The sequence below is a fragment of the Vanacampus margaritifer genome, chromosome 18, assembly GCF_051991255.1.
Source record: "Vanacampus margaritifer isolate UIUO_Vmar chromosome 18, RoL_Vmar_1.0, whole genome shotgun sequence".
Lineage (NCBI taxonomy): Eukaryota > Metazoa > Chordata > Actinopteri > Syngnathiformes > Syngnathidae > Vanacampus > Vanacampus margaritifer.
In genome coordinates, this window is record NC_135449.1 from 5,043,786 (window position 1) to 5,055,633 (window position 11,848).

The 11,848-nt window shown below is 37.8% G+C and overlaps 1 protein-coding gene across 1 annotated transcript in view; it reads right to left on the reverse strand.

Annotated features, from left to right (window-relative positions):
• The window catches only part of LOC144038903 (zinc finger protein 385C-like), a 33,069-nt gene extending 21,839 nt beyond the window's left edge, over nucleotides 1–11,230 (reverse strand). The window contains exon 1 of the mRNA XM_077551757.1: nucleotides 11,140–11,230. Within this exon, the coding sequence (XP_077407883.1) occupies nucleotides 11,140–11,182 (43 nt within the window). The 5' untranslated portion in view covers nucleotides 11,183–11,230. The remainder of the gene's footprint in view (nucleotides 1–11,139) is intronic.
• Nucleotides 11,231–11,848: the final 618 nt, after the last annotated feature.

Sequence of the window (11,848 nt, forward strand, 5' to 3'; positions counted from 1 at the left end):
AACTAATAAAGTAACTTCTAATCTAACTTTTAAAATCAAGCAATCAACAAAGTAACCAAGTTACTATTTCAAGGTAACTGTAGCAACACTGCTCATAAATTGAGGTACCACAATATTTGTATTTTAGTTTTCAAGCATTCGACCTTTGAGGTGCACATGCATGTCATGTCTGTAAATACCAGAGTGGGTCATAAAGGTTGATTCATGTCTCCCATTAGTGAGTGCGACCCGACAGCCACCGCAAAAGCAGTCAAAAGTCACAACCACATCACGATGCGTAGTAATCACCGCGTAGAAAAAGCATCATGGAGGTTGCTCTCCATGTTTTGCATGGCTGTAATAAGGCAAACCTCGTTAAGTGACACAAAGAATCCGATAAACACACGCACAGAGAACTTATTTCAACGAAATACAAACGCTCCTCAAAAACCTGACAGTCAGAATGAATACGGAGACGCTTGATTAATGCAGAATGACAGGTGGACTATAATTAAAGTTGTCGCTAGGCAACCGCGCGGCTTTTGTGAGCGCACGAGTTTGAAACCCCCGTCACACACAAATGGCAGCTCAATTATGCTGTAATTTGAGCACAAAAGGCCAAGAAATGGGACAGTTTCTGTTGAATGCGACTCGCAAATACAGCTGCCTCTAGCTGTTGTCAATATGAGACTGTCTGCAATGCTGCAAAAATGATCGGCTTCGTGAGATAGACGAGCACTTTGTTAGCAATAACAACTTGGTTCATTTCGCTTTTAATGCAAAAAATGTTGATTGGAATGTTTTGGAGATTGTTCATCCTGTGAATTAATCAATCGCTTACTTTAGAATTAAACATGAAACAAACATATCACTAGCTTAACGCTAACACAGAATGCAAAATTCCACTAAATGGCTAACAAAACTAGCATTGATGTTGTTAAAAATATTTCAACTGTTTATACAGTATATAAATTCTGAACTCAAGCACATCTCTATGTATGTCACATGATTATATTAGCATTAAGCTAACTTACTTTTCTTAGGCAAAATATTATAGACTGAATATTTTACACTCTAAAAACAGTTGTGTTAACTTTCTGGGTTGTTTTGCAGAAAAAAAAGAAGTATTTTTTTTTTATAAAACAACCCAAAAAGTTGGGTCAGATCTTTGTTGGGTCAAATTGACCCAACTTTGAGACAAATTGGGTCATTTTGTGTAAAACAACCCAGAACGTTGGGCCAGATAATTGTGTCATTTTCTATAAAACAATTTGACCCAACTTTCTGGGTTGTTTTGCACCCAAAAAAACTAACAAAACAAAAACAACATTATCTATCTATCTATCTTTTTTTTTTTTTTTTTTAAGGTCATTCCGTATAAAACCACCCGTAGCGTTGGGTAAGATCCTCTACTTAGGTTAATTTGACCCAACTCTGGGTAAAAAAATTGATCATTTTGTATAAAAACAACCAAGAAAGTTGGGTCAGATCCTTTACTTGGGTCAATTTGACCCAACTTTCTTTTAAAAAAATTGGGCCATTTTGTATAAAACAACCCATAACGTGGATTGGTCTATTTTTGATCCATAATTGGGTTACTTTTGACCCAACTGTCTTTTCTTTTTTCTCTCTCTCTACACTACAAATTTTCACGTGGTGGTTCTTAGCATATTCCCCCGTGACAAACCTAACGTGACTGGATTTTAATTTAATCGTGCTGCACTTATTTTGACACCCCTATGAAGAGTTTTTTTTTTTATGGCAACAAATGGTCCTTGTGTCAAGGTCATTTGCAAACTCAAATCCAGCAGTGATTCACACTGTTAGGTAAGTGAGTTGGAGTTGTTAAGTGGATGCATATTTTTAGTCGCTCTCTTTCCACTGGGACTCTCAACATGCGGAGTCCGGGCCAAATAAGTTGTTTATTTGTCAACCGACTAGACTGGACAAACATCTTAAAGACGCGACCCTCGACTCAACGGTATCATGTAGGCGCCCGCTGGCAGAATCCCACCGCACGCATCTGACATCCATCTGATGGACACCTCACAGTAATCAGCAGATAACACGCGGCACTGTGTAGCTGGAGATTAGCTGCGGTGTTAAACAAAGAGGCTGAGCAGGTTTGGGACATGCCAGCTCTTTAATTAGACCCCTGTTATCTGACAACATTCACCAGCACATACACGCGTGCAAACACACCCCGTTTTTGTTTCAGTTTCGACAGTAGAAAATATTTAATCCCGGTGGAGTAGCGGGAATTTATTTGACGTAAAGAGATTGGGGTATGGTGTCTATTTTATGATATATGAAAAAAATTTGTAGCGTTAAAGGAACTTTAAATTAACTTTAAATGAACACACTAATTTTGACACCCCTAAAAAAAATTACAGTAATGAGAGAATTAAACATTTGATATCACATTTTTTTTTTTGCTTCATTTCAATGGCTGTGTTTGTTGCTCCTTCTGGTGTACACGCCATGGCCACTTGGGGGCAGTATAACATAAACATACAGATCTATAAATGGAGAAGGAGGAGACATCACAACTCCTCAGCAGCGATATTAATTGTTCTTCAAATATAGTAAAGAAACAATTCATTATTTATATTATATGTCAGAGTGGGTAGTGACCGCCCTTTCCTTGTCGATTTAGGCACTGTGATGTCATTTTCAGTCGCCAACAAGTGACAAAATGGCCGCCCTGTGAGATGCTCCTTAATTCATATTCCACAAACAAACAAATCAGAATAGCATGTTTAGAGGCAGCATAGACATATTATTGTAAATAATTTTTTTTACTTGATTCCCATTTTAAGATTTTGTATGGAAAAGTGTGTTGTTTTAAATACACAGCTTGTATTTTTTTCCCCTTTTATTTCGTTTGCAGGAACTTCAACTGTAGGTGGCAAATCAAAGAAGAAAAAAAAATCAGCTAAACATATCGCAAAAAACGTGCAAGTCAGGTTACGCCAATGTCAAGGCACTGCTATACTTTCTAATTATCTTTGTACATTTAAAAAATATATATTTACACAGAGATTATTCATTATAATATCAGACAGGGTTAAATGGCAAGTGAAGAGTTCCTGGCTCCTGCTGTGCTGGCGACCCAGTAACAGGACACGCAGCGGGAGCTAAACGAGTGGACACCTCACGGTGGCGAAAACCTCTTGGCGAGCGTCCAGCAGTGTAAAGGACGTGGTGCGAGTGAGCCAAGGACAAGAGCGGCGCGGCGGCAGAGGGGAGATAAGAGGTTAGCGAGGCAAAGGCGACCAACGCGAAGAGGAGAATGTCATGAACACGGCGAGGGGGGAAATATTAGGACAAAGCCTGGGAAGAAGATGATTTATATTGCAATGCAAATATCGTTTAAAGCGCGTCGAGACACACAATGGCTGCGTAACATTGGAGGGGAATTATTATTATTATTATTATTTTAAACTGCAGGGAGTGACTGCACTCCAGCCAAGGACAACAGCAATTGTGGGCATCTGTCACCGACCATCTGGGTGGACCCTAAGGCTGCTAAAAGGGATGTGACCTCTGTTTAAAGTGGAACGCGCACAAAGTGCTAGCGAGCGACATGACATCATTTTGTGCTAGCTTGCGCTAATCAGCTAATACTTTTGAGAGAGCCTCGTGAAGTTGGTTTGTTTTGGTGCAATAACTACACAGTAAATTATGTAGAGTGGGACCAAATAGACTCAGTTTTAGAGTAGGCTAATATTTAAACTTGGAAGAGAGTAAAATAAAGAATTGGAAGAAGAAAAAAACTAATAAAGTTGGAGTTAGGAAGATTCCAGCTGACACGGGCGATATACTAACACACAGCAGGAGCTGCGTGGCTCAGCTTTGTTGTCCCGAGGGTCGTGAGTTTGTTCCTCAACCCTTGAGTGACTTTTATTTATTTTTTTTATTTTTTTTCAATTCTTTATTTTACTCTCTTCCGAGTGTAAATATTACTCTATTTCCTACATCTATAGTCTACAGAATTTCAGAAAAGTCATTTATGTGACATAGGTTCATGATTGTGTAAATGCTAGTTGCATGGTGTTGATCCTTTATGATCACTTCTTGTTCAAATATTTCAGTTCATAGAAAAAAATATATGTTATTAAATATATACTTTAAAAATATTAAATTGACCATATTTGGAGATAAGACGTGTCTATTTCCAGTACAATATTGCTAAAAACAAATATGAATGATTTAAAAAAAGAAAAGAAAAAAGATATTCGTTCAAAGACTTCATTTAAACGATGATTCAGAAGTTGTTATATTGATGAATGATAAAACCCAACACAATTACATTACACCACCTGCGCCACAACTTAGACCTGCTCCAAGCTGGAAAGCATACGGTCCGCTTGGCCTGCCATCCCTTCGCATTCGTCGCAAGTTGTAGACGGCGAGGAAATGCCTCCGAGCTGAATGTAAGCGTCGGCTTATTGAGTGGGATGGAGACAGTCAGTCATATTGCGATGAATGCGTAGCATCCCTCGCAGAGACGGGACATGTCATGCGTCCGCGCGCCACGCATCCATTATCAGCGTGGCACCGTTGCCGTTCCGGGAGCTGTCAAGGAGCGCAGACGAGGCAGGAAGTGTCATAACCCTGCTATGCCCTGAGATTGTTTCCAAATGTAAACGCGCGTTCACACGCTTGTATCCCTGCCAAGAACACTTGAATAGTTCTTGTCCGAAATTCCACGGATGGCTTTTTATAGCCAACTCTCTGTGGGATTTTCATATTCAGAACTAATAATGGAGCCGGTGTATTTACTGCTCTGTATTGACATTTAGCAGTGTGACGTTTGGAGCGTTAATGTGTCTATTATTAATATTAGGATGTGTGCTCAGCGGCCACATCATTAGGTACACCTGCTCATGCTAACGAGATACAAAGCACTATATTAATAATCAATTTGGTTATCTTATTTAGTAGGGCCCAAATGATATGGATTTTGGAGGCTAATGCTAATAATGATATTTAATAGGGGAAAAAAATCTGATTAATTGGTCAATTAATAAAAATAAAAATAAAAAGATAATGAATAAAATTGCTTCTTTTTCGGTCCCTTAACCCTTACAACAATAAATGTATGAATTAGAGGCAAAACATTTGACTGCTACGATACTTTGTACTTAATAATGCATAATTCATAAATATGACACTCCTGAGAGTTGATATCGTCGTGTAAGTGAATTTTGCAAGATAAATAAAAACCTCCTTTCCACCCAGAGAAAAGACAGTACATACGGTCACAAATTGTATTGTCTTGTTTCTTTGTCAGATTCGGACAGCGTGATGCACTTTCGCACTCGCAACAGTAACCATGCAGTGCCATATCAGTTCATACACTGTCAGACATCACTGACTCTTCCTTTAAGCCTCCTTGTTGTCAAAGCTATCCAAAAGCATTGTAGGGAAATGTGGGTCACGTCTTATTTTGAGTGTGGAAGGAAGGAAAGAAGGAAGGAAGGAAGGAAGGAAGAGGCGACTGGATGCCGATTTCCTTCAACAGCTCACAAAGGACATGCGTCTTGGTCTAATTCCACTCTCAAGATGCTTTATGGATTCTCGAATAACTTAGATGCACTTGTCCTGCACAATTTAATAAGATCAATGACAAGAACTGTATTAAAAAAAAAAGAAGTTCATAAGCATTGTTTTTTATTAATTATTGTGTGTGTCATGTTGTCCTAATCCCTCCGTTAGTTATCCAACAGATTAAATTACTTCACCCTTCAGCAAAAGGTGAAGAAATCCAATACAGTATTTTTGATTTCCGGACCAACTCATCCCAACACTAGATAAGATCGCTCACATTCCCAGAAATCCATCCATCCTGCAAACGTCTTATCTATACTGACTCCTTTTGGAGCCCTGACAGGTTAAATTGAATAATTTTTTTTTTTTAATTAGGTTCACTCTCTGGGTAAATGGGCTTAATTGCCTGAATTATCGCACCGGCTCCTTAAGGTGGTTCGGGTTAAGCACAATATGCATTGCTGCGCCGGTACACAAAGCAGTCACATTGAATCACATTCTTATCAGGAGCGAGCAGATTATTGTAATTAAAAGGCAAGTCGAATGTTGGCAGGTATTATGTTTATATCATTATTGTATCCACATTAAGACCGAATTACTTCATAAAACATATTATAAAATAAAAAATAATAAATAATAATATATATATATATATATAATAATAGCATGTTTATTGTTTCAGTGACCCTTGGCGAAACAGGCTAGCTGGCTAGCTTGCTATCAGATCGGTAGCTTAGCATCAATCTGTTTTGACATGCGATAAAGTGATATTTTTGTCGCTTTTCCTGGTTGTTTGTCTTAAAAATCAACTTTAAAGATAGTTGGTAACCTCTCTGTGTGTCGTATTGATTGTTGTGTTTACATCCTGGATATTACTCAACCGATTAGCAATAATGCTAAAAGTGGAACTTTTTCTACTGTGATGATAAACAGTATAAACTCTCAACTGATGTTGTTTAAAGTCCCTGTAAAGTGAAAATAAAAGTTCTAAATTTGACATGAAATTTGAGAAATGTTTTTGATAACAATGCTGGCAATTTTGAATTATTAAAAAAAAAAATCGCCAAGTAGGCCTATATAATGATTTTTTTTTATTATTGTGGGGTTGTGAAAAATGGATGCTTATTTGTCTGGCAACTTTTCCTATTGCCTACACATCTCTAAATGTTTGCTTCACAAAAATACATCTGCTTAAAGCCTCCTGTATCATAAAATGCCATCATAAGAGGTGCTAGCCATTAGCTACCTCGCTAGTTAGCATGCTTCTGGGTGTAGCATCATGTAGCGTTCAAGAGAATATGTTTCAGGGTTAAGGCATAGCTAGCTAGCTAACAAGCTACAGTGGTAGATATTAGCTTAATAATAGCTTATATTAGTTATATTTATGTTTATGTTAAATAAAGTAACTCATGATGCGAATTTAATTTATATATAACTATAATAATATAATATAATTAACTATATCCACAAATGCATGTTCTTGGTCTTTATACAAATTTACAGGGTCTTCTTTTTTTAAATTAGCATTGTTTATCGTGTTAAGTGAATGTAAACACAGCAACACAAATATAAAATCTTTCTCTACATAAAATCCTATGAAAAGCCATGACTGTAAATCGGAATTGGCTACTTTGACCTGCAATGTAAATTCAGCCTCAGACTGAGGAGAGATGATGAAAGTGGCCATTTAACAAAATAGTCTACCTACAGTGTGTTTCAGTCATGAATGGGGGGAGAGCGTCACAAAAATCAGCAGAGCAGTGAATGCCATAATGGCTCCCTAATTTAACGGCCATTTAATTTGGTGTGCAGGGCGAGTCTTTTGTGTTGGGCAGGCTTCTGAAAAGGCAATAGAACTCGACGATTAATGGCGAAATTTGTTGATAATAGAGGGCACCTGTCAATTTTTTTCACAATGCTGTGTGTTATGTTTTTGGTGATTTTTTTTCATCGAATAATGCAGATTTCTGATATATATATATTTTTAAAAAAGTGCCCACAATTTGCATTGGTCGCGCCTCATTTTTCCACCCTGGGCTTCAGCCAGGAGCAGAGGTTTATTTTTTTTTGGGGGGGGGGGCTCTATCTTTGCTTGTGAGCAGCAGAATAAAGATCACAGTTATCAGTGCGCAGGCAGGCTGTCATGTGACTTGTAATGACACAGCCCAAAGACGAGCCATTACAATCTCTGAAGGGAGCCTCGACAAAAATCCATTTGGCCGTGTCTGAGGTGGGGGTGCGAGTCTGTCGCGATAAGCCGACGCGCCGTCTCCGTTTGTAATTTTCGCCAGTCACACACTCCATTTGAAATGTAGTTTTTGAGATAACAAAGACAAAGGGTGGATTTTTTTTTCGCATTCATTTAGGTAATTACGCCCCCTTTTTTTTTTTTTTTTGGGTGTCCTACCATCAAGACATCTGGGGGGGGGAGGATTCGCGAAGCTGGCCGGCGGCGAAGCACACGCCATGACAGAAAATGGCTGCTCGAGGCACATGGGTGGATGCACAATTCCATCATCGTGTTTCTCCCACGCATATTTATACGTGTTGAGTCTTTGTTGGCGACATTTACATTAAATTCCCGATCTAGGTAAGAATCCACGTCAAAAAACATATGATGTTTTTCACAGAAAGTGATCAGCATGGGCGGTGAGTCTATATATGCGGCGAGGGGCGAATGGCGGGAGGGTGGGGGTGTACTGCGGCTCAAGCTGCTCCCATCGCAATCCTGTTCCACTTGGTTAGTCTCAATTTCACAGATGATGTTCTTCACCGAGACCGAGGCTGGAAGTCAAACGCCAAAGCACAGACGAGGCGCACAGAAAATTCAACTTCATCACAACTGCTTGGCTTTAGAAGTCATCGGCGAATGTCGTCTTTCGTTCGGGGCGGGGCTGCGAGGAATGCGGCGAAACCCGAGTCAGCTGGACACGAACAGACAGCTAATTACATGGTTAACCTTATTGAACAAAATAAAATTGAAAGAAAAGGCTTACTAAATGCCTTACTCCTAATAGACTCCTAAAATGCCGAAAATGATGAGAAAAAAAAAGAATGTGATCTATGAGCATACTGTATATTTCTTCAAATAACCGTCTGTGCTCTTCGAAAAAAATAAACGCCACACCCTATAAAGATGCCCCCCTTCTTGCTGCAGAAAAAGAGCCATTATAATATTTTGTTCCAGCATGTGCAAAGCTGACGTTTACAATGCAGTTTAAAGTGTATCCTGCATTAAAATATTGAATAACATATATTTATTACAATACATATTATTTCATAATATATATACTGTGTTACTATACCATATATATATATATATATATATATATATATATATATATATATACATATATATAGTATTATGTATAATTTGTGGTAAATATATGTATATATGTCATACATACATGTACCAGTAAAAAAAAAAAAAAGGGTTTAAAAAATTTACATTTAAAATTGGCAAATACTACTAGGAGTTTTTATTTCTTTAAAAATTGTCACTGCCCTTTGAATAATGCAAAGCTGCACTTTGCAATTGAGTTTTTATGTATTTATTTTGTTTATTAATTCAAGTGCCACTATATGTACTTAAACTGTATTATGTTTTTTAATATCACAATATATATATTTTTTTATAGTATTACCTTAATAAATTCCTTACCACTATGAAATAACATACTGCATTATTTTAATTAGGCACCGTTATGTATTAATGGAAAATTATTTGCTTTATTTAATTTTTACAGTAAAATTGCCATTGTCCTCTGTAATTAAGCAAGAAATATATAGGAACATTTTTATTTATTATTATTATTATATTATTTTTATGATTATTTAAATATCAGTCAATTCTAAACAATCAAAAATGCTCAGTTAAATATATATATATTTTTAATTACAAGTTCATCATAATCATCTTTTTAAATTGATGAAACAAACCACAAACAAGACTCAAGCTACTATTTGTTTTTAACACGCACACACACGCAGGCACGATACAATCACCAGCGTGAATTTCTCACGCACATTTTCACAAACCCATTTTGACACAAATGAGCTGGAAAAAGCCTTGCGGCGGGACTCAAAGATATATTTCTGATTTCTGATCAAAAGAACGACAGCCAGTATTAAATCCACAGCGGGGGATTCATTTGAGAATTAACTCCCAACGCTATTCTAAAGCTAAAGCGGTCACATTTAAAGCATGGTAAGATATTCCGTGCTTTGAGGAAAAAAATATGTATATGTATCATCTTCCAAGTGTTGGGGAGTGAGGCCCTTGTGTGTGCACACCTACGCCGCAAAAGACGAGCGGCGGGCAGGTGAAGCAGCTGGTGAAAATGACAACATGGCTTGGAGGAGTGGGCAGCGGGAGGCGCAGGATTTGATGAATCAAGGACCTTTTGTTCAGCAGGGACAAAAAAAAAACAAAAAAAGACTGCTTGGCGAACACAGCCGGGCGTCGTTTGGAGCCATTTAGCCGACGCGGAGGAGGACGGGGGGACTGGAAGGTCATTTAAAAGAGGAAGATGATGCGGCCAGAGTGGGGCGTTTAAGTGGGCCTTGAATCAGTCAAGCCATCATAACTACACTACACGTGTGAAAAAATACAGTCAAGAATTTGTTTATGTTTGTATATAATGTGTATTTGTGGATTAGATATTTGAGGTATTTTATTACATTTGCTTTCGGAATTGTTCAAATGCTCTCACAGTGGCCCGCGAGCCTTACGTTGCCCACCACTGCTTTAAACAAAACATTTAGTGAAAATATATTATTTTCCATTAAAAAAAAAGTATATTTAGCCAGGGGGGAAAAAACACCTACTAAATAAAACACATATATTAAATTTGAGCAATTTGGTCATTTCTGTGTGTGTTTGTTTTATGTAATTTAATGGGGGGGGGGGGGGGGGTAATAAAACACCAATCATGTAATGTTAGCAAGTAAATTTAAAAGAAAAAACTGCCCAAAAATGCATACACTCCTTCAACGCTCACAATTCGGGCCCTACGTTTGCTTTTACTAGCAAGGCCATCTTTTTATGACGGAAACACACAGCAGACAAATCACTAATATTTTACCTTATGTAGTAAAAACATAAAATAAGAGAGAGAGAAAAAGATGTACTAAAATATTAGCAATAGATCTTTATTTTAAAGCAATGGACATCTTTACACTACACAACTGCAAAAAAAAAACTAAACAAAAACATATTGTTGCATAAAAAGCTTTCAGATTGTTGATTAAAATGACAAATCACTAATTGAAAACATTAGCCTGAGCATTAGCATCGTTTTTCAGGAGAGAGAAAAAAGTGTTTTTTAAAAGGTTAAACTGCAGGCTTAGGTAGTAGAGTAAGTTATCTCAGTGGTAATGCGCGTGTAAATGCTGTTTTAAAAAAAATAGTTCTACATTAATTAATACAAAATAAGGTTTTATTGATGAGTTTGTCTGAGTCACAATCCGTCTGTTTTAAGTGACATTGGGGTTAGTTTTGAGACCATTTCAGTGTACAAAGACCAACTAAACCCCCTCTGGAGATATGCCAACAAAAAATAAATATCAACAGTAATAGAGTATAAATGTGGAAAAAGTATCTCCTACCTGCGGGAGGTGGCCCCTCAGCTTCACCGCTGCTGATGTCCATTTCCTGGCTCTCGACCTGACTGAGCCGGAGCTCAGCTGCCTCCTTCTCACGCTCTCACTCTCTCTCTTTCTCGCTCGCTATGCCACATCTAATATGGAAGCCACGTCGACGTACGATTCCGCGCCCTATAGACGCCGTCCTCAGATATAGCTCATACGTTTTCGGCCCGTCATAAGCGGGTTGGTGTGTTGCTGCGATACGTCTGCGCGTCTGCCATATTGGATGTGTCATATCCGTCCTGTAAAGGAGAGCCAATAAATGGACTGAATACATTTGTTTACACAAACGAGTACATTTGGCAAACAGATAGGCTCCAAAAACAACCTACATGAATTCTAATTTGATTATTATTATTTTTTTATTTTGTTTACTGTTAGGTAGACCTTTTCATAATGTTTGTAAACAATACTGTAGGTGCCAGGCAGAAAAATGATTAACTACCACTTACTACCACTCGTTTCCCTTGAATTGCAACAATGACCAAATCTTGCCAGAAAAAAACAGATATACTCCCATTTTTCCCCCAATTTCCTTGAGGAAAAAAAAGTAAATTAATCCATCTTAACCTGTGCATAAGGTGACTAAATCGAGTGGATGTCACACAAAATTGTACAGAGATAATCAAAAGACTACCTGTAAACGAAGTAACCACTTCTAAATGGACAG